Here is a 25562-nt window from a genome sequence, read left to right on the forward strand (position 1 = left end):
GTTGAGATTTGAGGGATCTGAGCCTTGTCAGGGTCAGAGGAGAACTGAGGAGATACAGGGCATTGAGGAACTTTGGGTGGGCTGAGGAGAACTGGGGGCTGAGGGAAAATGGGTGTCTGTGGAGATTTTGGGGGCACTGAGGTGAATTGAGGGGCTGAGGAGATTTGAAGGTTGCAGGAATTTGGGCGGGCTGGTGATGCTGAGGGAGCGGGGCAGGCTGAGAACGGAGGGGATCTGGGGGGCGAGGAGACTTGAGGCGGCTGAGGAGATTCAGGGGCCTGAGGGAACCAGGGAGCCCTGACAAGCCTGAGGGGGCTCGGGGGGCTGCGGAGGTTCGGGGAGCCCTGCCGGGGCCGAGGGGACCGGCCGGCTGAGGAGGTTTTGGAGACTGAGGGAACCGGGGAGCCTCGATAGGGCTGAGGAGGTCTGGGGGGCTGTGGACACTGTGGTGTCCTCCCGGGCCTGAGGGAATCAGGGGCGGCGGAGCTCTGGGGAGCCCTGCCGGGGCTGCGGACAGCTGAGGGGGCTTGGGCAGCGGACGAGGTCTGGGGAGCCAAGAGGGCTTGCGGGGCTGCGGACACCGGGGACCCTTCCCGGGGCTGAGGGAACCGGGGCTGCGGAGCTTCGCGGAGCTCTCCTGGGGCTGCGGCGGTTTCGGGGGGCTGCGGGCCCCGGGGAGCCCTTCGGGCCGGGGTGCCCCAGCCCAGCGCAGCCCAGCCCGTCCCTGGGCGGGCGGTGGCGGCGGCGGGGCCGGGCGGGCCGGAGGCGGGGGCGGCGGCGGGGGGGCGGCGCGGGGCTCCATCTTCCTCCGTGCGGCGGAGCCGGCGGGACGGCGGGGCACCATGGCTGTCGGTATAGGAAGTGTCTTTTTTTTTTTTACCTTCCCCCCCTCGCTTTATTTTTTTTTTTTTATATCCCTCATCCCTCCCTTTCCACCCCCCCGTTCCCTCTCCAAAACACCTCAAAACCCCCCGAAACCCCCCTCACCCCGGGGGCGAGCGGGAAAAGGGGGACCTTCACACACTCCCCCCTTCCCCCCCCGCCCCGGCGCTGCTTTTTATTCATTTTTCATCTAAATCAATATTTAAAAAAAATTTCCCTCCTTTTTTTCCCCTCACCCCCCTTCCCCCTCCCCTCAGCCCTGCAGAACATGGCGTCCCCGTCCTAGCGTTTTAAAAATAAGCCGGGGCTGCCATTTTTGTTTGCCTTTTGTCTGCGAATTTTAATAAAAACGTCTGAGAATGTGGGAGAGGCGGCGGATGGAGGGGGGGTGGGGGGAGCACCCAGCCGGCCCACCCCCCCTTCCCCAAACCCCCCCTTCCACCCCCATCCCCCGGCCTTTTTGTCTGGCAAACCTCCCCCCCCCCCCCCCGCAAATCCCCTCCCAGGTTGAGGATTTCAACTTCACTTAACCAAACTTCGCCTTTTTCCACCTCTTTTTTTCATTATTATCATCATTATTCCGCCAACCCCCCTCCAAGCAGGAAGAAGAAGGAAAAGAGAGAGAAAAAAGGGGGGGAAAGGGGGGGGGAACATCGAGGAAAATACCCATTTACCAGGATTTTCCCTTTTTCTTTCCCTCTGGATGGTCTAATGGAAAAGTTAATTGCAGCCGAACGTACCTATTTTTGTGGATGTTGCATGTTTTGAGGGGGGGGGTTTGCTTTTTTAATGCATTCTTGGCTTTTTTTTCTGACTTTTTTTGCTTACAGGAGGTGGCAGAAGCAGCGCAGGGGCTGAATATTATCATTACCATCATCATAATCACCATTATTATAATTTTCACCATTTTAATTCCTTTTCTCCTTCCTCTTTTCCTCCTTCTCCTCGCTGTTTTCTGCATTAACTGGTTTTGTCTAGAAAAGTGGTCTCGCTGGCTGGAAGGTCTAATGGAGGGGGGAGATATTTTTTTCATGGCGTTTTTGGCAGGAATGCGGCAGCTTTAGCGAGGGACCCAAATTTCTGTGGCTGTGTCCCAGAGGTCTGTCTGTCCCTCTCCAACATATATTTAGCCATATACTATTTATACATCCATAATCTCCTGGCCACGTCGGGGGGCCTGGGGGGGGAGCTTAGAGCCGGCGTGGCTACAGTGATGGATTTGAACCCAGGAATGATGAATTTGATGATTTTGATTTCTTTTTCTTCCTTCAAGGTTGGAGGATGCTCCTTGTTGGGTTATTTTTCCCCCCCCAAGCCTGCAGTCCTTCAGATAGCAGCCGGGTTTTTTAACCTGGGGAGGATGGAGCAGGTGAAAGCGGCTTCAAGCCCGAGGCCTTTGAGATTATAAAGTGATATTTTAGCAGAGAGGTAAAAAAGTTTTTTAAGTCCCTCACGGCATGCGATTTGCCGAGAGGCGGAGGGTCCAGGGCAAGGGGATGGATTTCACCCCCAGTTTTCCAGCCAGCTCCCCATCCCTCAGCTTTCCCAACAGCTCGGGGGTGAGCGGGGCGATAAAAAAAACCCACTATTTTTTATTTTTGTTTTGTTTTGTTTTTATTTTCTTTTTTTTTTTTTTTTTTTTTTTTGTTGTTTTCTCTCTATTTTCAGGCAAAACCCCACGTTCCCACGGGTCGGGTAGGTCGGAGCCGCTTCGCTTTTGTTCCTCCGCTGTGGGATCTCGCGCGCCGGGGGCTGGCGGGGGGTTCGGGGTGTGTGAAGTTGTCCTCCTCCTTGTCCCCCCGTAGAAAAACGCCCCACGTGCAGCACCCGGTCTCAGCTAGAGCTGGAGATGGACGCGGATAAGGGGAAGCAACGCCAGTACTCGCAGAGGTGGGCATGATGGCTGGATCGAGGGGATCACAGGGAGGAAAAAAATAAAAAGCCCTGCTTTTATACATTTACAGCTTAAAATAGCAGCTAATGCAACGGTGTGCATGCATGTGATGATGTGTGTGCTTTTGAAAATAATAGAAATATGCACACCAGAATCCAGGTATTATATGTGTATGTATGTATTTCTATATAAGCAGGGGCATGGTGTTTTTTTGGGGTATTTTGGGGGTGTGAGGGACTCCTTGCCTACCCCCTCTGCACGGAGGGGGCCCCGCTCCCAGCATATGTGTGACCCCTTGATATTTCCCTTTTAAGTAATGTGCCTTTATATGCATAAAATAATAATGTTCACCCTCAACCCCCCCACTTTCTGCTTTTTCCCTTAAAAATGTGGATTTTTGGTCATTGGGCGCGATGTCAGGACAAGTGCATGTTGGATTCGGTGCTCTCACTCCCTCCTCAGGGTGATCCCCTGCCTGTGCCTCGGTTTCCCTGTGTGCTGTAACCCAGGAGTGACCCCCCCGTGCTGCTGGGGGTGGGCATTTGCCCCGGGCTGGTTTGCGGTGCTGCCTTTGCCTTGCAGGGTGCCTGGCTGGTCTCTTTTGGGGGGGTGGGTGTATTTGAGGTCTGGGGGAGCAGGACCCCCTCAGGCTGGGGAGTGGTGTGTTTTGTGGGGCATGTGTGCCCTGTGTCTGGTGTGTCACCTCATGGGCTCTGGGTCTCCCTGCGGGCTGTCCCCGTGTCCCCTCCGCTGGGTCATTGGACCCAGACTGTGGATTTGGGGTCACACCGCCTTGGCCCCCATCTTTTGGGAGTGTTGCCACCCTGGTCCCCCCTCCTGCACCCCCGAGTTGGGCACTGTGTGGGGGTGTCCAGCGTGGCTTTGCCTCCCCTCCCGCTTGCCATTGGTGCTTGGTTCCTCACCCTGCTGCGTGCACCCCTTTTCCTGCACAGGGACCCTCAGTCCAGGCTGGGGGCTCATTTTGGGTTGGTTTTGCTGGAAATGCAGGAGAAGCCCCAGCCCAGGGCCCTTCGGGGGGCGGAAGCCGGGGGTTTAATTGGTTCCATCTTGGGTGAATTCTTGTGGTGTGCAGGCCACCCCCTCCCCGAGCCACAGGGGGCTCGCTTGGCGTTCCTGCTTCGCAGCCATGCCTGCCTTCTGCCCCTTCGCCTTGGGGTGAATCCTTCCTCTATGAGGACAGTCTGGGCAGGAGGGATGTGCATTCCCCTGAGGATGGTGCTAGATGCTGGTTCCTACCCTGGTGGCTTTGGGACGCAGGTTTTGTGGATGGGCACTTGCTTTCCCTCCAAAACTCCTCCTGCTCCAGGTGAACCCCAGGGAAACTTGTTCTTAAGAGGGGACAGGGCCCATGGCTTTGTGTTTTGGGGGGAAGCTGAGGCATGGTGGAAGGCAGAGCTGGGTTCCCCGGCCCAGGGATCATCCCTGGTCTGGGCTGTGTTGGGAAGGACGTGCTGGGATTTGGGTGGGGAAGGCTCAGGGTACATCCGTGCCCCGGCTCGGTTCTCCCCAGTGCGCCGTCTCTGGCTGCCGCCGGCTTTCCTGCACTCGCCGCTTGGCATGGGGGGGTGGGACCTCTGCCCTGATGCTCTTGCTGGGATACTCGGGGACACCAAACTCAGTGTCTTGCTTGGTCGAGGACACGTTCAGCTACCAAGTGCTGCTCTGATCACCCCAAATCCCTCCCCTCTCCTCCCAGACCCCCCACTTTCAGGCTGTACCAGGTTGGTGGTCGCTCACCGGTCCCTGGGAGCTGCCCCTTTTCTCTCGGCGGTGGCGTGAAAAGAAATCTCTTGTTTCTTTTTATTTCAGCGAAGGCGAGACAGAGAGGGCTGCCAAGGTAGAGGCGTTCCCTAGAGAACTGTAGCTTGACTTAGCGGCAGTTGGGTAGGAAGTTGGAAGGCTCTAGTGAGCTCGTGCCCACCCGTGCCATCATCTACCTCCCATCAATCTGGAGCCTCAGCGACACGTCTCCCCAGGCAGCTGCGCCCACCTGGCTCCAGAGGCCACCCTGTGAGTACCAACCACCGCCGACCCCGACGGCCCCGGCACCGCCGCCCCCTCGCTGCCACTGCCCCTGCTCTCCCCTCGCCACCCCCAGCCCTGGCTTGCCGGCTTCTCCTGCTCTTCCCTCCCCGTGGGTGCGGAGGCCAGGAGGCTTTTGGTCTCTTTTTAGGGTGCTGCTGCTTCCCCCCTTGGCCTGGCTGAGCGGTGATGCCGGGTGCTGTGCTGTTCTGGGGAATTTGGGTTTCAGCCCGTGGTTTTGGGGCTCTGTGCATCTTCCTGCTTGCTCTTCCCACATCCCTCTCCTCTGGCTGGGCTGCTTGGGGTCTCCACCATGCTTTGGGCACCCACCTTGTCCCTGGGGATAACCTTCGACAACCCCTCAGCAGCCAAATCTGGTGCCTGTGGAGGATGTCAGGGGCTCTTCCCACCATGGTTTGGACCACAGGACCCCACGCCACTGGAGATGTTACCCAAGAGATGTTACCCCCTGCCCAGCCAAAAAACTGGGGGGGCACAGAGAGCCCTACCACCCCCCTGTGCCCTGCAGAGCCGGGGGGAGACGTGCCGCAGCATTCCCTACCCTTCATAATTTCCATTTTAATGGATTTTCTTTTTTTTCCACCTTTGCTGCATGTCAGCTTCCATTTTTCATAGTTAGCTGAGAATAGAGAAAAAGGGAGTTTTTATATATATACTTTTTTTTCCATCTGCCTTCTTCCCCCTCCCACTCCGTTTCCCAGCCCCAGAGAAGGGGACGCCGCTCCCGACGAAACACTGCACAATTTGTAACATTAAATCGGGACAGGAACAGGGATTTTTATAATTATTTTGGCAACGCCGACCATTTCTTCCCTCTTGTTCATCCAGCTCCGAGTGTGGTGGTTTTGCAAATAATTTCTCATTTCTTTAGTAAGCCCTCCTCAGGTGGGGGTGGGGAAACACGTGATATTTGTGCTTTTCTCCCCAAAATACCCTTTGTGCCTTTCCAGCCTGCTCCAGCTTTGCAGGAAGGATGCTGGGACTGATGTAGGGCCTGGTGCTGTGTCCTGGTGGTGGTTCGGGGGCCACGCCGGTGGCTTTGATCCGTCTGGGTGCTGCTGCTGGCTCCGCTGGAGCCCGGCATGCTGTTGGGACAGGGAGAAGGATGGACAGATGGACGGATGGGAAGGACAGAGGTCACGGGGCACCTGCTGAGATGGGGGATCAGCTCCAAAAAACCCTTTTCTAATCATAGCTCCAGTTTCCTGTTTTCCCACGGCTGCTCTGGGGTGTGGGATTGGTGCCGGGGTGCTTGGTCATGCCTAGGGGGCTCACAGCCCTCCTGCTTGAGCTCCTGCTCCCTGCCTGTCTCTACACAAGGGATTCCCTGCTGCCAGCTCTGCTTTTGTCCCTGGTTCCTGGTGTCCAGCCCCTCATGCTGGCACCGGCTTCCCTCATCCCGTGCCCATCATCCCAAGAGATCTTATCTATGTGTGTATATATACACACACACATGTAGCCAGTGGGTAAATGCACGCTGTGGGCGGCCTGTGGGTACATATATAATTACACAAAATAGCTGGCAGCGGCTGCGTCCGTGCATGGGAAGGTGCATTTAACATCCCCAGTGAATTCCTGTTCTGTGGCTCCCTCTGTGCCACTCTGGACCTGCTATCGCTTCAAAACCCTAAAATTCGGTGCTTGAGCAGTGGGAGGTGACCTGGAATGGTTCAAGACTGGGAAGGGGAATTCCCAAAGCCGATGCCTGGGTGGTGTCCTGGACACTCTGTGGTGTTGAGGTCTGCCATGAGAAATTGCTCCCATTCCTTGATACCCTGGAACACGCCTTGTCCTGTGCCAGGCTGCTCCGTAGTGCAAGGGGCAGGTGGTTCCTTCCTCCCTGCCTTGGTTTCCTCCCAAAATGGGCATGGTCCATCCCACAGCTTCTTCAGGCTGGGGTAGCTGCTGGGATGTTACATTCTGATGGGACCAGGATTCCCCTTGTCTGGGTGCCACCCATCTGCCTATGGGGTACTCAGAGTGTGTTTGAAACCTGGGACAGGAAGTGTGAGGAGGAAGAGGAGGAAGGCTCATCATCCCCAAATCCTGCCGCCCCCAAAGCTTCTGGGGATGCACTTTGCTGGAGGCATCGCTCTAGTTTCTCCTGGATTCCTTGCCATGGCCTGGTTTATTTTGGAGCCAGAGCTCCTGGGGGACCCTCTCCCATACATCCCATCAGGATCCTATAGATGCTTATCCTCATGCCCCATAATGGGATTTGCTGGGGTGGTGATGCCTGGTGATGCTATGGGCTGCTGTGCTGGGATCATCCTCTTGCTGCCTCCTTCCAGCTGTTTCCCATTACCCAAAGATGGATTTAGAATGAATTTTCCCAACACCTTCAAGCGTCTTCATAAATCTCCCAGCCCTGCTGGTTCCTGGTGTTCCTGTTGAGCTGCTCCTGGGTGTCACAGGCACTTCACTTTTAGGGGGATTCAGCTGGGATTGCTGTTGGGTTCAATGTGCTGCTGTGCTTGCCCTCTCCTATGGCAGTGTCCTATCCACCTCTAATCCCTTCCTGGATGGGAGAAATACTTCCAGAGCTTGGGAGACTTGTGGGTTTTCCCCAAATTTCAGCTTCCTCCTTTTCCAAATAGTGTCCTAGTGCACTCACCAGAGTTTTGTGGTCTTCAAGCAAGCAGGTGCTTGGTGTCCCCAAGTTTTCATCGGGGAAGATGCTCAGGGGGTTCCCCAGTCCTGCCCCCCTCACCAGCTCCCTGCCTTTGCTCAGAGTCTGGGTCTTGCTTCTTGGGGGTGTGATGGTTTGTTTTGGGGGGTTCAAGGTGGAAGGGCGGGGGGACCATGTGGCAGCCAGCAATGTCCCATAACCACCCCCTCTCTCCCCAGGATGGCGGAGCCTCGCTTCAACAACCCCTACTTCTGGCCACCCCCCCCCACCATGCCCAGCCAGGTAGGACCCCTGCACCGGGATTTTGGGAGGGGGGAGGATGAATGGATGTGGAGAACACTGAGGGGGAGGCTGGGAGTCCCAGGGATCCCAGTTCCTCTGCCCTCACCCACCTGTCTGCCTTCTATCCCATCAGCTGGACAACCTGGTCCTGATAAACAAAATCAAGGAGCAGTTGATGGCGGAGAAGATCCGCCCCCCACACCTGCCTCCCACCTCGGTGGCCTCGCAGCAGCCCCTCCTGGTGCCCCCCTCGCCCGCTGAGAGCAGCCAGTCCATCATGTCCCTGCCAAAGCTGCAGCAGGTGCCGGGGCTGCACCCCCAGGCCGTGCCCCAGCCTGACGTGGCCCTGCACGCCCGGCCGGCCACCAGCACCGTCACAGGTACTGCCACTGGTCCCGCCACTCTGGGGGGCAGGCGGGGATGTGGGTCCCCTCAGAACTAATGCTCTATCCTGTTGCCCACCAGGGTTGGGGCTGGCATCCCGTGCACCGGCCGTCAGCACCTCGGAATCCAGCCCGGGAACAGGGACCACCACCCCCTCGACCCCCACCTCCACCAGTCAGAGCCGCCTCATCGCCTCCTCGCCCACCCTAATCTCAGGAATCACCAGCCCCCCCCTCCTCGACTCCATCAAGACAATCCAGGGCCACGGCTTGCTGGGAGCGCCCAAGGCTGAGCGGGGCCGGAAGAAGATCAAGGCGGAAAACCCTTCGGGACCGCCGGTGCTGGTGGTGCCCTACCCCATCCTGGCCTCAGGGGAGACGGCCAAAGAGGGGAAGACGTACAGGTAGGCACACCCCCGCCCGCTGTGGGGGCCGGGGGCGATGGCGGGGAGCCCCCCCGCCCCAGCCCGGTCCCTGCGGGGTTCTCCCCCACACCCTCCAGGTGTAAGGTCTGCCCCTTGACGTTCTTCACCAAGTCGGAGATGCAGATCCACTCCAAGTCGCACACAGAGGCCAAGCCCCACAAGTGCCCCCACTGCTCCAAGTCCTTCGCCAATGCCTCCTACCTGGCCCAGCACCTGCGCATCCACCTGGGCGTCAAACCCTACCACTGCTCCTACTGTGAGAAGTCCTTCCGCCAGCTCTCCCACCTCCAGCAGCACACCCGGTGAGGGCCCCACCCAGGGGCTGGGGACACTTGTTCCTGCTGGCCAGGGAGGGACACCCCACACCCACCAATCTTTCCTGACATCCTTTATGGCCCTGCTCTGCTTGTTGGTCCTGCTGCCATCATTCCCTTCATCATCATTCCCCATCATCTTCAGCACCTTCATTGTCTCCATCATGCTCATTGATTCCCCCCACATTGGCTGTCCCCATTGCCTTTATCATCCCCACCACACAAATAATTTTCAGCACTTCATGGGCTCTTCCATGCTCATCATCTCCACTACCTTCACCATCCCCACCATGCCAGTCTGACACCACAGCCTTCATTATCCCCACTGTGCTCAACATCTCCACCACCTTCCTGCTCTCCGGTACCTCCATTGTCTCCCCTACCTTCTTTCTGACGATGTTCACCATTGCCACCATGCTCATCATCTTCATTACCTTTATTGCCCCCATCATACTCAGCCATCTCCACTGTGCTTTTTCCCACCACTTTCTCCATCCCCACCACACCCCCGTGCACCCACCACCTTCAGCTGACCCCACCATGTCATCTGTCCGTGCATGCCAGTCCATCTCCGCACTCAGTGTCCAGCACTTCCATCCTCTCCCAGTCCCCATCTCTCAGCCCCATGTCTCCCTCGCTTCTCCCCTGTCACCTCCTGGGGCACAGATGTCACTGTAACCCCCCACTCCAATGTGACCCCGTGGATGGGATTGGCACTGTCCCTGGTGGTGGAAGGGGCGGTGACAGTGACAATGTGTGTGTCCCCAGAATCCACACCGGCGACAGACCCTACAAGTGCCCGCACCCCGGCTGCGAGAAGGCCTTCACCCAGCTCTCCAACCTCCAGGTCAGTGTGGGGGGACCCGGGGCAGGGGGCACGGGGTCGCCGTGGTCCCCCCCTGACTCCCTGTGTCCCCTCAGTCCCACCAGCGCCAGCACAACAAGGACAAGCCCTACAAGTGCCCCAACTGCTACCGGGCGTACACGGACTCGGCCTCGCTGCAGATCCACCTGTCTGCACACGCCATCAAGCACGCCAAGGCCTATTGCTGCAGCATGTGCGGCCGTGCCTACACCTCGGTGAGCACGGGGGCTGCCCCGAAGGCTGCCCGTGGCCCCCAGCCCCCCGCTCACCCCTGTGCCCCCCACCCCACAGGAGACCTATCTGATGAAGCACATGTCCAAACACACGGTGGTGGAGCACCTGGTCAGCCAGCACTCGCCGCAGCGGACGGAGTCACCCGGCATTCCCGTACGGATCTCCCTCATCTAAGCGGGGAGGGGACAGGACCCCCCCAGCACGAGGAGGAGGAAGAGGAGAAGGAGGAAGAGGAGGAGGAGAAGGAGGAGGAGGAGGACGAGACCCCCAGCGCCGCGGGCCACGCCCGGGCCGTGCTCCTGCCCGGCTCCCGCAGGTTTGGTGACATCCAAAGACGGTTTCAGAGCACTTTGAATCTCTGCGGTTTGGTTTTCTTTGGGGGGGCAGTGGGGTTGGGGGTGTCCCCCCTGCCAGGCCCCACCCCCCATTTTTGGATACAAATATATATATATATATATTTATTGGCCAAGAACTTGGTGCTGCTAAAAAGACCAGAAATTCACCCCAAAAACGAACCGTGGATGGAGCAAAAAGCAGCTGGGGGGGGGGAAAAGTCCCACCACCCCCCACCCCCCCCACAGACTCTGGGCCCAAGCGCCTTCATTTGGGGTTGATTTTTAACCATTTTGGGGGTTTTTTGTGTTCTTTTGGGGTCCCTTTCGAGGGCGAAGCCGCGGGCAGAGCTGCGTCCCCCTGGTGACGGCCCCCCCATTCCGCAGCCCCAGTTTTGGGGGGTTCGGGGGTCCCCCCGCTTTGCCTTGTGCCTGCCTGTACATACCCCCTGTATAGAGCCGGGGGGCACTCCCCCCAAACTCATCTATATTCTGTACTTTTTGGTTCATTTTGGATATTAACTGTGTTATTTTTTATACACTTTTTAAGCCTTAACTCAGCGTTTCTTTGGGGTTTTTTGTTGTTTTTTTTTCAGGGTGTTTTATTTACCTTTTATTAATTTTTAACCCCTCTGTTATTTTTTACCCCCCCTATTATTTTTACCCCCTGTCCCCTTATTTTTTACCCCCCATTATTTCTCCCCTCAATGTTGTACGATATCAATATTGTAACCTTTTTTGTCAGCATGTTAATACTGTGTAAATATGCCTCTTATACACTTAGCCCCCCCTTTTTTCTCCCCTTCCCCCAAATTTTGGGGCTTTTTTATTTTCCTCGCTGCCCAGCCAGGCCAGGCCTCCCTAGAGCTAGTTGGTACCTTATTAAAAAAGGGAAAAAAAAAGAAAAAAAAAAAGAAAAAAGAGGAGAAAATGGACAAAAAGTTGCCCCTGTCCCTGTTGTTGCCATCCCCCATCCTGCATTGTGGTTCCTGGAGAAGCTGGGCGGGCCACGGCCTCACAGTGTGGAAAAGGAATGAAACCCTCAGCCCAGCCCCTTTCCAAAAAAAGAGAATAAAAGAGAACAAAAAAATAAAAAATTAATGAAATTGGGGGGTTATGTCTGGGGGGAGGAGGGGAAAGATGGCGGGAGGGGACTCCCCTGTGGGAACATTGGGGACACAGGGGGTGCCTGGTCCCTGTGGGGCTGCAGGAGGGGAGGGTGAAGCTGTGGGTCATCTCAGCAGGGGCATTGTCCCCAGTTTCCCCAGGGAGAGGGGTGCACAGTGCTCCTGGTCCTGCTGGGGACACCAGCTCTGGGGACAGTCCACTCTGGCCTGGGACACCTCACTGTGGCCACGAACTCTGGTGGGACCTGTGTGGCCACCTGGGGACCTCCAGGAACCTGTCACCACCTCCAGGGACACCTCATCGTGGCCACAGCTCTGGGGTCACCACAGAGTAGCCACCAGCCTCAGGGACCTGTCACAGTGGGTACCATCTCCATGGTCACCAGCTCCAAGGATATGTCACCACCTGCTCTGGGGCCACCTCACCACTGTGCTTATCAACATCAGTGCTTGGGGACACTGTGCCATGGCCATGTCACAGCCACCAGCTCTGGGGACACCTCAATACAGATGCTACATCCAGGGACCTCTCTCCAGGCCCATCAGCTCCAGGGATGTGTCAGTGCCCTGGGACATCTCCAGGGACATGCCACCACCTCCCCTCCTGTGCCCCTCCCCACCTCAGGACCCTGTGTCCCCCTAAGCACAGGGGCTTGGGGGTCACCTGGAGGTGTGCAGGGTGCCACTGTCACCACAGGCTGCTGGGAGGGACACATCACCCCCACCTCCCAACCGGGGGCAGCAGGGATCCCCAGGTCACCCCACGTGAACCCTGTCTGTCCCCACTGCCCACAGGGACACCCCTGAGTTCCTGACTTAGTTTACATGAGAAGAAATTTGGAGGTGGGAAGTGAAGAAAACTGGGAGAGTCCCAGATTTGTTTTTTTTTTTTCAGTGTTTATTAAAAACAAAAACAAAAAACAGGAAAAGGGGGGGTGGGACCATGTGTTTTTTTCAATTTTTTTTTTCCTTTTCTTTTCTTAAAAAGATCGTGCTGGCTGAGGGGGGAGTGGGGGGGTCCTTACCTGCCTGGGGGGGACCCCCACCACTGTCCTATGCTAAGGTGCCCCCAAAACCAGCCCAGTGTGTGGGGGTGTGTGTGAATGGGGGGTGAGGCCTCCTCCGCGCCCCCCACCTCTCCCTGACCCCCTTTGGGGGGCAGTCCAAGCCTCCCTGGGGGCCCCAATCCCAGCTGGGGGAGGGAGCACACGTTAAGGCAACCGTCCTGCTTGGCTCTGCTGACCTGGGGGGGACACGGGGGAACACGTGGGGACCCCCCTCCCTGCTGGAGAAGGGGGGGTGACCCCCCAAAACTGGAGGGGGGGAGGGGGCTCTAGAGCTACGGGCTATTTACACCCCCCGGGGGGGCAGGGGGGGCGGGGTGTGCTCACAAGTGTCTCCCCCCCCTTGCCCCCTCCCCGGGGCCGCGGGGGGGGTCGGGGGTCCCGCGGGGGGAGTGGGGTCCCGCGGCCCCCCCCTCAGGAGTCCTTGAGCATGTTGATGCGGGCGTAGATCTTGAGCGCAGGGCCCAGCTTGATGTTCATGGTGCTCATGAGATGATCCTCCTTGAGCAGCAGCAGCGCCTGCCCATCGATCTCCTGCGCTCTGAACTCCTCCGCGATCTCCTGGCAGCCTGTGGGGAGGGGCAGCATCAGCAAACCCTCTCACAGCCCCCAAAAATACACTAAGGGGCTTCTCTGTGCTTAAATTCTCTGAAAAATCTATTTAGGGAGTTATCATATGTAAATGGCCTCCTCCAATTATTCTTTTGGTTTATTTGTAAGTCTCCCTGCTCCCCCCAGATATTAATGGGTTTGTGAGTAGAATCCATCCCCCCCCCCCCAAAAATATGGGGTTATCTGTGAGTAAATCATCCCCCAAAAATATACTTATGGGATTATCTGTGTGTAAATCCTACTCAATAATATATCTCTGGGGTTCTCTGTGAAAAAACTCTCCCCAAAACCACAATTTTGGGGTTATCCTTGAGTAGACCCCTCCTTGAACGCATCCTGAGGGACACAAGTCTTGCCAAAACCACAGCGCTGGCTATCTCTGGTAGATCCCCGTCCATCCCAGGACATTCCTCACCCGGCAGCGAGCGGATGAACTCGTAAACGTCCTCCACGTTCCACTTGCTGGGCTCGCTGGGCAGGAAGCGGTGGCCGAGGCCGGGCAGGTCGCGGCCGTGCACGTCCGGCAGCTCCATGTCCCGCAGCTCCAGGTCCCGCTCCCCCTGCCGGCGCCGGGATGTGGAGGAGCTGGCGGAGATGGGCGACAGCGGCTCCTCGTAGCTGGAGTTGTCAGAGCAGCGGCTGGAATCCTCCTGGCTGTGGTTGAGCTGCAACGACGCCGTCACCGACCCCGCTGGGACAGACCCCGGGGGCTGCGGGGGCAGTGCTGGCCTCAGCACCTGCCCCATGTCACCAAAATTCAGGGACAAACCCCAGCCTCAGTGCCCACCACGTGTTCCCAAAACTCGGGGACAAAGCCCAGGCTCAGCACCCACCCCATGTCCCCCAGCTGAGGCCAAAACCCAGCCTCAGTGCCCACCCCGTGTCCCCACAACTGGAGGTAAATCCTGCACTCTGCACCTACCCTGTGCCCCCAAAAGTCAGGGACAAACCCAAGGCTTGGAGCCCACCCCACATTCCTGAAACTGGGAACAGTTCCAATTCCAGCCCCAAGGCCAAACCCAACTGGGGACACACCCTGGCCTGAGTGCTCAGCCCGTGTCCCCCTCACCTGTTTCTTGCTGTCCTTGCTCAGGGGGGGCAGGGTCCCTTTGCAGCTGCGGCGCCGCCCGTGGGGGGGCCCCCCTGGTTTCTGGAGTTTGCTGCGATCCGGGTGGAACAGCCCCACCCTCTTCGTGCAGCCCACATTGTACCTGCAGGGAGCCACAGCTCAGGAGGGGGTCCCCAGTCCCCCAGGGGAATTTTGGGGATACCTCTACCCCACTGAAGAAGGGGGGAAGGGTGGATTTTGGGGTTACCCCTCCCACGCTGAATGGATTTTCAGGTTACCTTTACCCTGGCAGGGTAAAGGACTTCTGGGGCTACCTCTGCTCTTGCCAAGTGGATTTTGTGGTACCTCTACTCCACTGAAGAGGGTCCAGATGGGTTTTGGTGTTTATGTCTGCTCTGTCAGGTGGATTTTGGGGTTGCCTCTACCCTGCTTGGGTGGATTTTGGGGCTACCTCTATGTGGCTGTGGAGAGGGCTGGATGGATTTTGGGGTTACCTCTACCCGCCATGGAGGGATGGCATGAGTTTTAGGGGTTACCTCTACCCCAGCAAGGAGAGGGTGGGTTTTGGGGTTACCTCTGCCCCAGCAAGGAGGGGTTGGGTGTGTTTTGGGGTTACCTCTACCCCAGCACGGAAGGGTTGGGTGGGTTTTGGGGTTACCTCTTGGCACAGGCCATGGAGCAGAAGCGCTTGGAGCGCTTGAACTTGTAGGCGAAGTCAACGCGGCCACAGAGCTCACACTTCAACTTGGGGGGGTTCCCCTCCTCTTTGGATTCTGGGGGGCGTGGAGGGACACCCAGAGAGAGAAACCAGCCAGCTCAGCCGCGGCACTCCGGGGGGAATCCCGGGGGCTGCCGGGGGCTGGGCGGGCCGGGGGCCCGGGCGCTACCTTGCAGGTACGGCTCCTCCATGTCCGAGTCGGTGGTGGTGGTGTTGTCCTGTGCTGGGAGCTTGTCCGGCAGCAGCTCCTGCGCATACTGCTTGTGCAGGGCCCCCACCAGCAGCGAGGAGCGGCCCACCTGTGCAACACACCTGGCTGCACCCGTGCCCCAGGGGCTCCTTCCTGCGGTCGCGGGGCTGGCAGGGCCCAGCCCACCCCCCGCACCCAGGGGTGGGGGTAAGGACAGGGGGATGCGTCACAGGGTACAGCTCTGCACCTCCCGGGTGCAGACGGTGACAAGGGTGGGGATTTGGGGTCCAACTATTCTTGGAGTGACCCATTCCCGACCCCTCAAATCCAGGAGCAAGGATAAGGAGAGGAGGATACGTTACCAGGAATGATTCTACCCCTTCCTGGCTGCTAAAGTGCTCAATAACACGGGCAAAGGTTTGGAGGTTCACCATTGTCAAAGTGACCCCCTCCCAACCCCCAAACTGCAGTCCCTCAGCTCCAGGAAGGACAACAGGTATGTTACTGGAACAGTTCTGTCTCCTCCCAGATGATGGAAATGCTCAATAACATGGGTGAGGATTTGGGGGCTCATGATTGTTTGGGCATCCCATTCCCAACCCCCCAAATGCAGGAGCCCTCTTTCCAATTTCCCACATCCAGAAGCAAGGACAGGTGGAGGGGGATACATTACTGGGAACGGCTCAGCCCCTTCCTGCACAGTAAGGAACTCAAAAATGTGAAGATTTGGGGATTCACAGTGGTGTGGATGCCCCATTCCCAAGCCCCCAGACCCAGAAGCAAGGAGAGGGAGAGGGGAAGGCATCACCAGGAATAGTTCTGCCCCTTCCTGGACAATGAATTACAGAATGAGGTGTGTAACATTTGGGGGTTCACAACTGCCTGGGTGCCTCATTCCCAACCCCCAAGACAGAAGCCCCGCTCCCACCCACACAATTCCAGGGATGAGGATACGGATTGGTGGATACGTTACCAGGAACAGCTCAGTCCCTTCCTGAATGATGAAAACCTCAATAACGTGGGGGAAGATTTGGGGGCTCACAAAGGCCTGGATGCCCATTCCCAACATCCCTCTGTCCCAGAAAGAGGGGGTAGGGAGGAGGAACTGGGAACATTTCTGCCCTTTTCTCAGTCATGAAACCCTCAACACATGGGTGGAGGATTTTGGTGGGGGGGGAGGGTCATGACTGTTTGGATGCCCCATTCCCAAAACCCCCAAATTCAGGGATAAGAATGCAGAGAGAGATATACATTACTGGGAATGGTTCTGCCCCTTCCTGGATGACGTCCTCGATGAAATGGGTGAGGATTTGGGGCTTCGCGGTGGTGGGCGCTCCATTCCCAACCTCCCAAATCCAGCAACAAGGGCAGGGACACTGGGATCCGTTACCGGGGAGGGCTCAGCCCCTTCCCGAATGACAAAACACTCGGCAACGAGGTAAAACCACAGAGCGCACCGGGAGCAGCTCAGCCCTTTCCCGGATGACGAAGCAGGGGATGCTCTGGGGGTTCACTCCTGACCGTGTGCCCCATCCCCACCGCCCCAGAGCCCGGAGCCTTCCCCCCGCACCCAGCCCCGGCTCCGGGAGAGCGGGATACGTTACCGGGAAGGGCTCGGCGCCCTCCTGGATGACGAAGCCCTCGATGACGTGCGTGAGGATCTGGGGTTTCACGATGGCCTGGGGCGGTTTGTTCTCACCATTGTGGGGGGCGGCGCCGGCGACGGTGGCGGCAGCGCTGCCGGAGCCCGAGGTCATCCCGGGAATGCGGGGCTGCGCATGGAGGCGCTCGGGGGGCTCTGGGGACAGCGGGGGACACGCGGGTGAGGGGCGGGCGCTGACGCCGCGCTGACGCGGGGCCGCGATTTCCATACAGCTGGAACGGGGAGCAGCTGCTGCCGCTCCCAGCGCCGCCAAGCGAGCCCCGGGCGGCCCTCGGGGGGTGCCAAAAGGGGGAAAGGGCCCCCAAAATACCCGGAGGGATCCGGACACGGCCCCAGAGCCCGCAGGGAACGGGACAGCCCCAGCGCGGCGCTGCGAGGCACCGGCAAGGCCGCGTCTGCCCCGGCGGGGCTCCATCTACGGCGGAAAGCCCCGATCTGCCCCAGAAAGGCCCTAACAGGGCTCGATCCAACCCGGAAAGCCCCGATCTGCCCCACCACAGCCCAGCACGACCCCAGAAAGGCCCGAACTGCCCCCTAGGGCCGCGGTACATCCCGGTACCGCCGCGGCAGGGCCCCATCTACGCCCGTAAGATCCCAGTAAGCCCCAGCACAGACGGCAAAGCCACAGCACAGCCCGGCGCGGCCCGCTGGCCCCGGCCCAGCCCGCCCCGGCTCCTCTCCTCTCCAGGCCGCCTCGGCCCGGCGGGACCCTCGGGCCGCGCAGGCCCCGGCACCCCCATCACCTTTGTCCGGCGGCGGCGGCGGCTACCGCTGCCCCCGCCCCTCCCTCGCCCGGGCCGCGGGGCCGGACCGGGGCCGGGGGCGGATGCGGAAGTGAGGTCAGAGCCGCCGCCGCCCCGGGCCGAGCCTGGCCGCCGCGGTCGGCGCTCACTCACCGGGCGCTCAGGGGCTCGGGGGGGCCATGGCGGGGGGCCCGGGCCGGGGCTGCGGCGGGAGCGGCGCCGGGAGCGGGGCCAGGGCCGAGCGGGGACAAAGGCGGCGGCGGGGGCGGGGCCTGCCGCGGACACGCCCCCGCGCACCCATTGGCGGGCGCTGCCGCCGCGCGCGCCCGGAGCCCTGGACACGCCCTCCCCGCAAGGCCCCGCCTCCCGCGCCCCCGCCATCAGGGGCGGGGCCTCACCCCACAAGGGGCCTGCACGGGCGTGGCCACGCCCCCACCCCGGTTGCACCCCCACGCAGCCCGGGCGGAGCCTTAGGTGTGGCCACGCCCCCCAGCCCGCGCGCCACAGAAAGGGGCGTAGCCACGGCCCCGCCCCTCGGGTGCCCTCAGCGCGTGAGAGCGAGGCGCGCGCGCGCCCCCTCGCGGCAGCGGCGCGCGCCGCACCCAGCCCGCGGCCCCGCGGCGCTGCCCGGGCTCAGCGGCCCCGCCGCAGCGGGACTTGGGGGGCAGCACCCCGCGAGTGGGGCCTGTGGGAGCGGGGCGGGCGCTTACCGTGCGTGAGGGGCCGCTCGCCCTCGGGGGTGTCGGGGCCCGGGGGCGCGGCGGGCGGCGAGAGGGCGGGGGGCTGCGGCGGGGCGGCAGGCGGGCTCTCGGCGCTCCTCGGCACGGGCAGCGGGTCCCGGCGGGCGCCCTCGGGGACCCCGAGGGACGGCTGTGGTGGCAGGGACACGCGTGGGGCAGGGTCAGGTGTGCACACACATGGGCGGGGGCTCAAGTGTGCACACGCACGTGCGGGGCTCGGGGCAGGTGCGTGTGCAGGATGTCACAGGGACATGCACCTGCATGACTGGAGCGTGCACACCTGTGCATGGGTCACACACAGCATGTGCCTAGAGCGGGCATGCACATGCACCCACGTGTGTCACAGTCGGGCACGCGTGTCCAGACACACCTGATCTGGCACGCACATTTTCATACGTGTGCAAGGAGCCTGTACACGCCCCCACAAACACACACGTGCACAGGGCTGGCGCGAGTGTCACACACATGCATAGGCCAGACACACATGGCTCAAGCACAGGTGCACACACATGGGCCAGGCAAGCATGTCTGCACTCATGTGCATGGACCTGAGTATGCACACACATGCAAGGAGCAGACACATGCACATAGGCACACATGCACCTGCATGCATCTGGCAAAGCTGTGCACACACACGTGTATGGGTCCAGGACACACATGCACGGTCAGACATACGAGATCAAACACGTGCACACACACACGCATCAGCCACATGCTCCCCATGGCACAGGACCAGGTACACACAGCCACCAAAGTGCCACGGATGGGGCAAACCTGTGCACAGGTACACGCATGCAGGGTGGCCTGAGCATGCACACCTGTACACCTGCAGACTGATGTGACAGCTGGGCCCCCATGCACATTTCAGGAACACACACGCACACACACGTGTGCAGGGACTGTGCACTTGCACACCCACGTGCGTGTGCACACAGCTGACTCCCCAGCCTCCCCCACTCCCGTGCCCCCATTCCTCCTTCCTTCCCCCCACCAAGGGGCTCGGGGGCCCCTCACTGTGAGGGTTTGGGGGGAGGCTTGGGAAGGCTTTGGGGGATGTTTGGGGGCCCCTCTTGATGAAGGTTTGGGAGGAGGTGTGGGGGCCCCTCACCGTGGGGCCGGCGGGCTGCAGCTGCAGGATGACAGCCGAGGCGTGCTGGATCTTGCGGGGGGCAGCGTGGCAGCCAGGGTGCCCATTGGGGGGGCCACCCTCGCCCCCCGCTCCCTGGGGGACCCCTGTTTTGGGCTGGGGGCCCGGGCTGGGGCTGGCAGGGGGCAGGGGCTGGAGCTGGGGGGTTGTGGGGGGGCCTGAGGGAGGTTGCCCCCGGGGGCCCAGCTGCTGCTGCTGCTGGATGACGAACTGCTGCTGCGGCTGCGGCGGCTGCGGCTGCATCGGCTTCGTCGGCTGCTGCAGGAACTGGGGGGGCTGCAGCGGGGCGTAAGCTGTGGGGACAGCAACGGGGACAGAGATCCCCCTCAGCACCACCACCTCAGCCCCACGGGACCCACCCCCAGCATCCCCCTCCAGCAGGCTGCTGCTCACTCTGGATCTGTTCCCTCTGGTGCCCTCGGACAATCAGCTCTGCCAGCTCCTGCTGCTGATAAAGGAAGCTGCACTCAGGCTGTCCCGGGGCGGGGGGTCCCCAATTTTGGAAGCCATGCCAGTGCAGCACCCCAGGCTCCAGCACTCCACGGAGTCCCCTGGCTCACACCCTGACTGCCCCAGCCCCCTGCACCCCACAGGACCCTGGGATCCTATGGGTGCTGAGACCCATCTGAGCAGGGCCCTGCCAGTGAGGGGACGGACCCAGAAGGTCCCAAACACAGGCAGGTGACAACTACAGGACACCCGTGTGGGCCATCACTAGGCTTCAGAGTGAACAACCCCGGTGACTCCCCCAGCACCCAGGGGTGTCCCCGCCCCAGAGCAGCCCCTTACCTGGGGTGACGAGCGGGTGGGTGGCAGCGGGGGCGGTGGTGCGGGCCAGGGCATGGGCGCGGCCCTCGTGCCCCTCGGCCTTTTTGAGGTGCTCGGCGGGGGGGTCGGGCGGGGGCCCCCGGGGGGGGCCAGCCCGGGGAGGGGCACCCCCGGGGGGCTTCATGGCCAGGGCAGGGAGGTGGGGGCCGGCGGGGCGCAGGGCCAGGCTGTGCACCTGCAACGGCAGCGGGTCAGAGGTGCCAGGGCAGATTTTGGGGGGCTGGCAGGGGTGGGGAGACTCACCTGAGGGGTGGTGGGTGGTGGGGCAGGTGGCGGGGCCGGTGGAGGGGCCGGCGCGGGGCTCTCGGGCCGGACAGCGCTGACGGGGCCCGTGGGTGTGAAGATGAGCTGGGGACAGGGAGAGTGGGTGCACGGCTCACCATGTCAGGGGTGGCACACCCTGTGTGTCCCTCCTCTGTGTCCCTACAGGGTGGCACATGGGTATCTCTCTATCTATGCACGCCCAGTGTGGGGGAGGGCACCCTATAGGGTCCCAATGCCCCCCCAAAGGCAAAGAGCACCTGCTTGGGTACCCCCAATGGGACTCTGGGTGTCCTGCGGTGTCTGAGCATCCCCAGTGGGATGGGGTTCACCCTATATGGGGGCCAGGTTCCCTCAGCTGAGTGAAGGCACCTCACGAAGTCTACACACCTCACAGCAGGGTAACAGGCACCCTGTGGGGTCCTCGGACCCCCAGGAGGGTGGGGGGCACCCCATAGACTCTGGGCACCCTATGGATTCCCCAAGGGTCCCAGGCATCCCACGCAGAGCAATGAGCACCCCTACAGTGTCATAGCACGGCCATGTGCACTGTGTGGGTCCCAGTCACCCCACAACAGGATGATGGGCACCCCAATGGCCCTGGGCACCCCATCAGGACGCTGAGGCTTTGCACGTCGCAGCCCCACCCTTACCATCTGTGCCCGCAGGTACATCTGGGCCTGGCTGGCAGTGAGGGCGGGTGAGGCGGTGTTGCCCAGCAGCACGGCCTGCTGAGCGATGCCCGACGCCCCAGGCCCCACGCTCTGCGCCCGGTTCAGCAGCTGCGCCGCCGCCGGCGACGTCGCCAGGTTGATCTGGAACGGGGCACCAGGAGAAGGTCGGGGTGCTGGCATGGGCAGGCACAGGTGGGTGGGTGCTGTCAGGCTGAGGGACTCACCGTAGGCTGCTGTGCCGGGGCCGGCTGGGTGCTGTTGCCCCCCGAGGAGCTGCTTTGCCGGTTCGCCGCCAGGCTTGCCTTGGGGAAGAGCCGAAGGTGAGGGGTGTGCCAGCCCCGAGCGACCCCCCGTGCCCGCGGGGCGCCCGTACCTGCTGGACAGCGGCCAGGCTCTGGAGCTGGGCGCTGGTGAGGTGCTGCTGCTGGAGCGCGGCCGTCTGCAGCATGAGGTGCTGCTGCTGAGCCGCGTACATCTGCTGCAGGTACTGCGCCGCCGTGTTGGGCTGCCGGTGCAGCGCCTGCTGGATCACCTTTGGGGAGGAAATGTGGCCCCGGGCTGTGCCACGGCCCCCCAGAGACCCCCAACCCTGCGGTGCCCCCAGCCCCGTACCTGCACGGTCTGGCGGTCGGGGATGCCGCTGTAGACGGAGATCTGGGGCCCGGGCGGGCGCGTGGCCGCGGTGCTGGCGGGCGTTGGGGCCGTGCCACCGGCGCTGCTGGCGGGAGCTGGAGCTGGGAGCTGCTCATTCTCCATGGCGGGGCCGGGGCGGGATGGTGGAAGTGGGTCAGACTAGAGCTGGGGAGGAGGAACAGAGTGAGGGGGGATCCATTGTGTCTGGATGGGGAACGGGGGGCTGGAAGCACACAGGAGGAGGAAGGTGGGGTAGAGGAAGAATGATGAGAGACCCTGCGGGTCATCCTCCTCCACTAAACTGGGGTCAGTGCCCCAGGGAAAATGGGAAAGGGAGCATGGACAGCAGGATGGACAGAAGAGAGGGAAGGAAAGGACAGGAGGAAGGATGGACAGAGGGAAGGTTGGGAGGCAGAGAGATGCAGGTGAGGAGGTAGGGATGGATTGAAGGATGGACTGGAGGAAGAGAGGGATGAAGGGACAGACAGACAAAAGGAAAGGAGAAATGGAGGGAAGCAGGAAAGAGACAGATGGAGAGAAGGAAATGAGGGAAAGAGAGGAAGGAAATAAACTCAGGGAGTTATGGAACTAGGAAAGAGTAGACATAAGAACAGGTGGAAGCAGGAAAGAGATGAAGGATGGAAGGACAGAGAGAATGACAAACAGGAGAAGGATAGGGATGGACAAATGGAAGGATGGATGGGCAGAAGGGAAAATGGAGGGGAAGAGGGAGGGAGGGAAAAAAGGATGGACATAAGGACAGATAGAAGTAAGTCAGGAAGAAGAGACAAGAAGGACAGGAAAGACAAAAGGAAGGAGGGGTCAAGGATGGAAGGAAGGATGGATAAGAGGACAGAATAAACAACAGACAGAAGGAATGATGGCTCTAAGAACGGAAGGGAAGAATGAGGAATGGATAGAAAGATGGACAGAATGAGGAAATGATCCAAGGAGAGCAGGAAATGCTGAAGAAAGCAGGAAAGTGAGGGACCAAGGGATGGATGGAAGAACAGACCAGATAGGAGGGAAGAAGTATGGACAGATGAAAAGACACAAAAGGGAGGAGAGGGTGGAAGAAAGGCTGGATGGACACAGGAGAGGGAAGCAAGGATGCAAGGAAGAATGGACAGAGGAAATGGATGAGGGGAAAGACAGATGGAAGGAGGAAGAGGGATGAATGGATGGCAGGAAGGGGATGGACAGCATGACAGAACAGGAGGAGGATGAGGATAGTGCTGTGGGGGCCAGACAGGGGGGTTTGTGTGTGGCAGCTCTGTCACCACAGCCACTGTGGTGGCCATGAAACTCCAGGGTCACCGACAGCCACCCACGGCCACCACGGGTCACCTGCTTGAGCCCCTGCAGTGCCACCACAGCGGGACCAGGGACAACAGGGTGGGACACTGAGGACTACGGACAGCAGCCACTGAGGGTGGCCTCGGTCACCACGCCACAGCACGGCCACAGCAGGCCATCCCAGCCTGGCACATGGGGGACGTGGCAGCAGCGATGTCCTGGCCTCCCATAGCCCACGGGGCTTTGTCCCCTGAGGTGCCACTGTGGCAAAGCACAGGGTGGGACAGCCACGTGTCCATGGCTGTGGCAGTCCATGTGGCCTGGGACACTGCCCACCCTCGGGTCTGCATCCATGGCACGTGTTTACCATCAGCTGGAGAGGCTTTAGGCACACTTTTCCCACCCAACAGCCACAGACCCGGTTTTCCTGCTCTGGTGGCAGCAAGGTGACACGGGGTCACCGCAGTGACTGACACAGAGGGATCACACCAGGCCCATCTGGGCTCAATCCTCCAGGGGTGGGCTAAGCCCCCCACAGCTCCCACCCATTGTGGGTACAAGCCTGCTGTCCTCACCCACACCAAACCCCACCAGGGAATTTGGGGTGTCAGGTGGGGATACCTCACTTTTGACCCAGAGGTCAAACCCCCAAACCATTACACCCACCCAAAATACCAAAAAAAGGGAAGATTTGAGTACTGCTGGGACCCACTGGGGTGGGAGGAACATGGTGGGGTCCCACAGCAGGACAGGAAGAGCTGGAATTCCCTGAGCTGAGCCCAAAATGAGGGTGGCAAACGATGAGGGGGTAGGGAAATCTTGGAGGAGTATGATGGAATACAGACAGGGTGTGGGGGCAATATGGGATATAGAGGGGGGAGATGGGAGAGTGAGCAGCACTGTGGAGCAATATGGGGGGAATAATAAATATGGGGGTTTGGAATAAGGGGGGATGCAAGGTCCTGGTGAAGGGTGGATATGGTGGGAAGGTGGGATAGAAAAGGGGGGGCTCAGATAAAAGAGTGGGGATTGGAAAATGATGATGGGGTGGGAATAATAATAAGAGGGAGCAAAAGCAGAGGAGGGGGTGGAAGATAATGGGAAAGAGGGGAAAACACTAATGACAGGGTTGGATAGAAGTGAGGGAGGTCAGATATCACACTGGGGGGTCAGATACAACATAGGGGGTCAGAGGTAACAGCAAGCACTGAAATATGATTGGGGGTGAGCAAAAATAATAATAAAGGGGTGCAGGATAGGGAGCAGCAGGATATGACACAGGGAATGATAAGTGGGTGCAAAATAAGAGGGGGGATGCAAGGTCCTGGTGAGGGGTGGAAAACACTAGTGGGGTGGGATAGAAAAGAAAAGAGAGGATCAAGTTTAATAAAGGGGGAGACAGATAAAACAGCAGGGACTGGAATTTGATGGTGGGGGTGGGAATAATACTAACAGTGCAAAATCATTAAAGGGGGTGGAAGATGGGGAGTGAGATATGATGGCAAGGGGTGAGATAGAAGACAAGGGGGTCAGATATAGTATAGGGCACCAGAGATAACACGGGGGCACTGGAATATGATGGTGGGCGCTGGGCAATAATAACAGTAATAATAATAAGGGAGTCCAGAACCAGAGGAGGGGGCGCAGGAGAAAGGGAAGGAGGGGAGACACGGATGGGGTGGCAAATGGGGGATTCACGGTGGGGGGGAACGGCGGGGGCCACGGCCCCGGGTGGGGAAACTGAGGCACGGCGGGTGCGCATGCGCGGCCCCCCCTCCCCTCATTCCCCCCCTTCCCCCCCCCCCCCCCCGGCCCAGACAAAGCCGCCGGGGCCCGGTAGCGGCGGCACGCGCGGTACCTGCGGGCCGGGCCGGGCGAGGCGGAGGCGGCGGGCGGGCTGTGCCATGGCCCGGGGGCCGCCGGGGGGTCCCGGAGCGGGGGGCGCGGGGGTTGCGGGGGTCCCGGCGGGGCCGGGCCGGGCCCGCTCCCTCCTCCCTCCCTCAGGCGGCGGCGCGGCGGCGGCGCGAGGCCATCGCTCATTTGCATTCCTGCGCGCGTCACGTGGCGCCGCCCGGCCAATCGCCGCCCCGCCCGCCCCGCGTGCCCCGCCCACCGCGCCGCGCGCCCGCTGCTCGCGCTCGCCATGGCAACCCCCGGGGGGGGGGGGGGCGGTGAGCGGGGTCGCCATGGCAACGGAGAGCGGCGAGAGGAGGGGGCGCGGATGCGCCCGAGGGGAGCGGGCCCGGACCGGCGGGGCCAGGAGGCGGGGGCGGCGGAGTTCCGCTCGTCCGTGATTCCCTGAACCATCCCGGGGCTGCCCAGAGTCAGGCCCGGCGGGACGCTGCGGCCTGGGGATGCTGGCGGCGGTCCCTGCCGTTCCCGGGGGTCGCCCGGGGTCACCCCGAGGATGCTGAGAGCCGGTTCGGACAAGAAGACGCATGAAGTGAAGTTGGTGGCACCGGTCGCCGCTGGCGCATGGGGTCGCTCGAGTCA

The 25562-nt window shown here is 60.6% G+C and overlaps 2 protein-coding genes across 8 annotated transcripts; one reads left to right on the plus strand and one right to left on the minus strand.

Annotated features, from left to right (window-relative positions):
* Positions 1-576: 576 nt before the first annotated feature.
* ZNF362 (zinc finger protein 362) lies at positions 577-11385 on the plus strand. 7 transcript variants are annotated; one of them, XM_084220264.1, is made up of 10 exons: positions 578-852; positions 2688-2772; positions 4607-4807; positions 7688-7751; positions 7885-8131; positions 8217-8538; positions 8637-8861; positions 9642-9720; positions 9795-9953; positions 10030-11385. In XM_084220264.1, the coding sequence occupies exons 4-10, from the start codon at positions 7689-7691 to the stop codon at positions 10144-10146; spliced, it is 1212 nt and encodes a 403-aa protein (XP_084076390.1). In that variant the 5' UTR covers positions 578-852; positions 2688-2772; positions 4607-4807; position 7688; the 3' UTR covers positions 10147-11385. The 7 variants fall into 7 exon arrangements, with proteins under 7 accessions (XP_084076394.1, XP_084076390.1, XP_084076393.1 ...); XM_084220265.1 differs by lacking the exon at positions 578-852 and adding an exon at positions 2553-2577; XM_084220268.1 differs by lacking the exon at positions 4607-4807 and having other exon boundaries at positions 577-852.
* Positions 11386-12322: 937 nt separating this feature from the next.
* PHC2 (polyhomeotic homolog 2) lies at positions 12323-25099 on the minus strand. The gene is made up of 15 exons (XM_084220443.1): positions 24928-25099; positions 21753-21938; positions 21514-21672; positions 21365-21442; positions 21120-21281; positions 20449-20553; positions 20167-20380; positions 19339-19670; positions 18201-18360; positions 16689-16882; positions 15064-15193; positions 14835-14949; positions 14177-14318; positions 13523-13817; positions 12323-13064 (listed from the first exon to the last, which is right to left on the minus strand). Exons 2-15 carry the CDS (start codon positions 21894-21896, stop codon positions 12910-12912), a joined length of 2385 nt encoding a protein of 794 aa, XP_084076569.1. The 5' UTR covers positions 21897-21938; positions 24928-25099; the 3' UTR covers positions 12323-12909.
* Positions 25100-25562: the final 463 nt, after the last annotated feature.

This window comes from Fringilla coelebs, assembly GCF_963513975.1.
Source record: "Fringilla coelebs genome assembly, chromosome: 22".
Taxonomy (NCBI): Eukaryota; Metazoa; Chordata; class Aves; order Passeriformes; family Fringillidae; genus Fringilla; species Fringilla coelebs.